At 38.3% G+C, this 2,596-nt stretch overlaps 1 protein-coding gene across 3 annotated transcripts in view; it reads left to right on the top strand.

Annotated features, from left to right (window-relative positions):
* Positions 1-614: 614 nt before the first annotated feature.
* The window catches only part of USP48 (ubiquitin specific peptidase 48), a 76,416-nt gene continuing 74,434 nt past the window's right edge, over positions 615-2,596 (top strand). For all 3 annotated transcript variants that reach the window (XM_012650944.1, XM_012650943.1, XM_012650942.1), the window contains exon 1: positions 615-767. In XM_012650944.1, coding sequence (XP_012506398.1) covers positions 737-767 — 31 coding nt within the window. In that variant the 5' untranslated portion in view covers positions 615-736. The remainder of the gene's footprint in view (positions 768-2,596) is intronic.

Here is a 2,596-nt window from a genome sequence, read left to right as displayed (position 1 = left end):
GTAGATAGTTGTATGTTTTGAAAATGCATATTAATGTTTTCTAACCGTAAGCCTGGCATTCACAGAGCTGTCAGCTATGTTGTTGTATAGATATTTTGTTTATTAAAAGGAATAATTCTTTGTAAGTTCAAGAATTCTCAACCTTATCTTTGGAAAAAGGTGCAACCAGTTACCTTCCCCACTCCAATCTTCCAAATCTCTAGGGTATAAAGGAACTTTTGTAGAAGTTTCACTTCGTCATTGTATTGAATGCTGGCAGTTTAGGAGTATAGCAAATGAAAAACCTATATACATGAGTCCAAAACTGATGTTTTGTAGACTCCACTGTTGTAATTTTAGGTTTAAGCGGCTGGAGAAGACAGTATGCTAGAGATGAGCAGTGATGCTGTCTAAAGTCTTTTCCACTCCTGAGGTCAACCCAAAATGGGGCTTTCATGAAAATTGTGCCCACTTCCAGCCAAGAGGGACTTAAGGTAGTTACATAGTGATACTATGTTGGTTGGGATAGTTTCACAAATTTTTAATCTGAAAATTTAAAAATAATGCTTCTTATAAATTTTTTGTTTAATGGAAAATTGATTTTGTAATTATAAAATTTGTATTTTTGTAGAACTCATTTGTGGGCCTGACTAACCTTGGAGCTACTTGTTACGTCAACACATTTCTTCAAGTGTGGTTTCTCAACTTGGAGCTTCGACAGGCGCTATACTTATGTCCAAGTACCTGCAGTGACTACATGATGGGAGATGGTATCCACGAAGAGAGAGGTTGGTGGGGATGGTTGGAAAGAGCTCTCCAGTAACTGGAAATAAACTTATGAGTTTATTTCCAGCTAGATCACTTCTGAACCAGCACAAAGGGGCAAACATGAGCACTCATTATGTGCTAGACATGATCCCATATCTTTTATAAACACAGGATTCAGAATATAATAGTTTTCCTTTTTTCCCTATATAGTTGTCATTTATGTACCAAAATGGCTAAATTCGAATGAAGGAATTACATCTGCTTTTTCTTCTTATAGCTGGCAGCTATAATTTCTTTTCTTTCTTTCTGTTTTTAAAATAGGGTCTTGATATGTTGCCCAGGCTAGATAAGTGCAGTGGTTATTCACAGGTAGCCCTGAACTCCTGGGCTCGAGCGATCCTCCTGCCTCAGCCTCCTGAGTAGCTGGGACCACAGGTGCACCACTGCACCTGGTGTACAACTTCTCTGTGTAATACTCTGTGATTATAGTCCATTAATTTCTAGTGATTGATAAAAATCAGTCAATAAGGCAGAAAATATTACTCTTTTGTTTAGTTTGAGAGACTTAATAAATATTTCAATGTAACCACAAACAATCTTTTGGCCTTGTTCCCAAAGAGGCTGACTCAAATGATATTCTCTGAATTTTTTTTTTTTTTTTTTTTGAGACAGAGTCTCGCTTTGTTGCCCGGGCTAGAGTGAGTGCCGTGGCGTCAGCCTAGCTCACAGCAACCTCAAACTCCTGGGCTCAAGCGATCCTACTGCCTCAGCCTCCCGGGTAGCTGGGACTACAGATTTCTGTCACTTGTTCCACATGCGCCACCATGCCCAGCTAATTTTTTTCTATATATATATATAGATATTCTCTAAAATTAAGGTTAAATTTATTAAACGTGAGAAAACCAGCCACTAATATTCTCCTACACTTGTAAATTTAAACAGAATCAGTTTTGAACTATTTTTACTGGAATTATATATTTTGTTTCATGCACAGTATGTGGATTGTTATTGCTAAATAATATTACTTTATATATAGAGATTTCTGCTTTGAAATAGAGTTTTTATGGATTGAACCAGATTTTTCTTTTCAAAGCTGGGAGCTAGGAGCTGGGGAGAGTAGGTGCTTAAGATTACATAGGCCTGGGAGCTTCAAGTTGGGAACTTCAGGCTCTTGTTCCCATCTGTAAATCCTATGCTGTCCTTTTTGTATGATCTGATTAGGGCACATGGCCTGTCTTTGACTCCACGAGAGAAAAGATGGAATTCTTAAGCCCCACATCTTCTTGCAGCCCCAGACTATGGTGATACTTTAGTCTCCGTCCCAGTTAATAGTACTCTTTGCTTCAAAACATAGTGCTTAAAACATTCTTTATTTTTTTTTATTTATTTTTGTCCGAGACAGAGTCTCACTGTTGCACGGGCTAGAGTGCCGTGGTGTCAACCTAGCTCACAGCAACCTCAAACTCCTGGGCTCAAATGATCCTTCTGCCTCAGCCTCCCAAGTAGCTGGGACTATAGGCATGCCCAGCTAACTTTTTCTACATATTTTTAGTTGTCCAGCCAATTTCTTTGTATTTTTAGTAGAGATGGGGTCTCGCTCTTGGCTCAGGCTGATCTTAAACTCCTGAGCTCAAACTATCCTCCCGCCTGGGCCTTCCAGCATGCTAGAATTACAGGTGTGAGCCACCACACCCGGCCTTAAAACATTCTCTAAAAGTTTGTTTCCCCAAAGCTTCATTCCTGTATTTCTGAATATTTAAATGTAGATTAATGGTATATTATGTATTTAATAGTGTATGCAAAATATAAATTTAAAATGGATCATTTTTAAGTGTTGGTATTGTTTTTC

The sequence above is a fragment of the Propithecus coquereli genome, unplaced genomic scaffold, assembly GCF_000956105.1.
Source record: "Propithecus coquereli isolate 6110/MARCELLA unplaced genomic scaffold, Pcoq_1.0 Scaffold341, whole genome shotgun sequence".
Taxonomy (NCBI): domain Eukaryota; kingdom Metazoa; phylum Chordata; class Mammalia; order Primates; family Indriidae; genus Propithecus; species Propithecus coquereli.
This window is presented reverse-complemented; position numbering and strand designations above follow the sequence as displayed.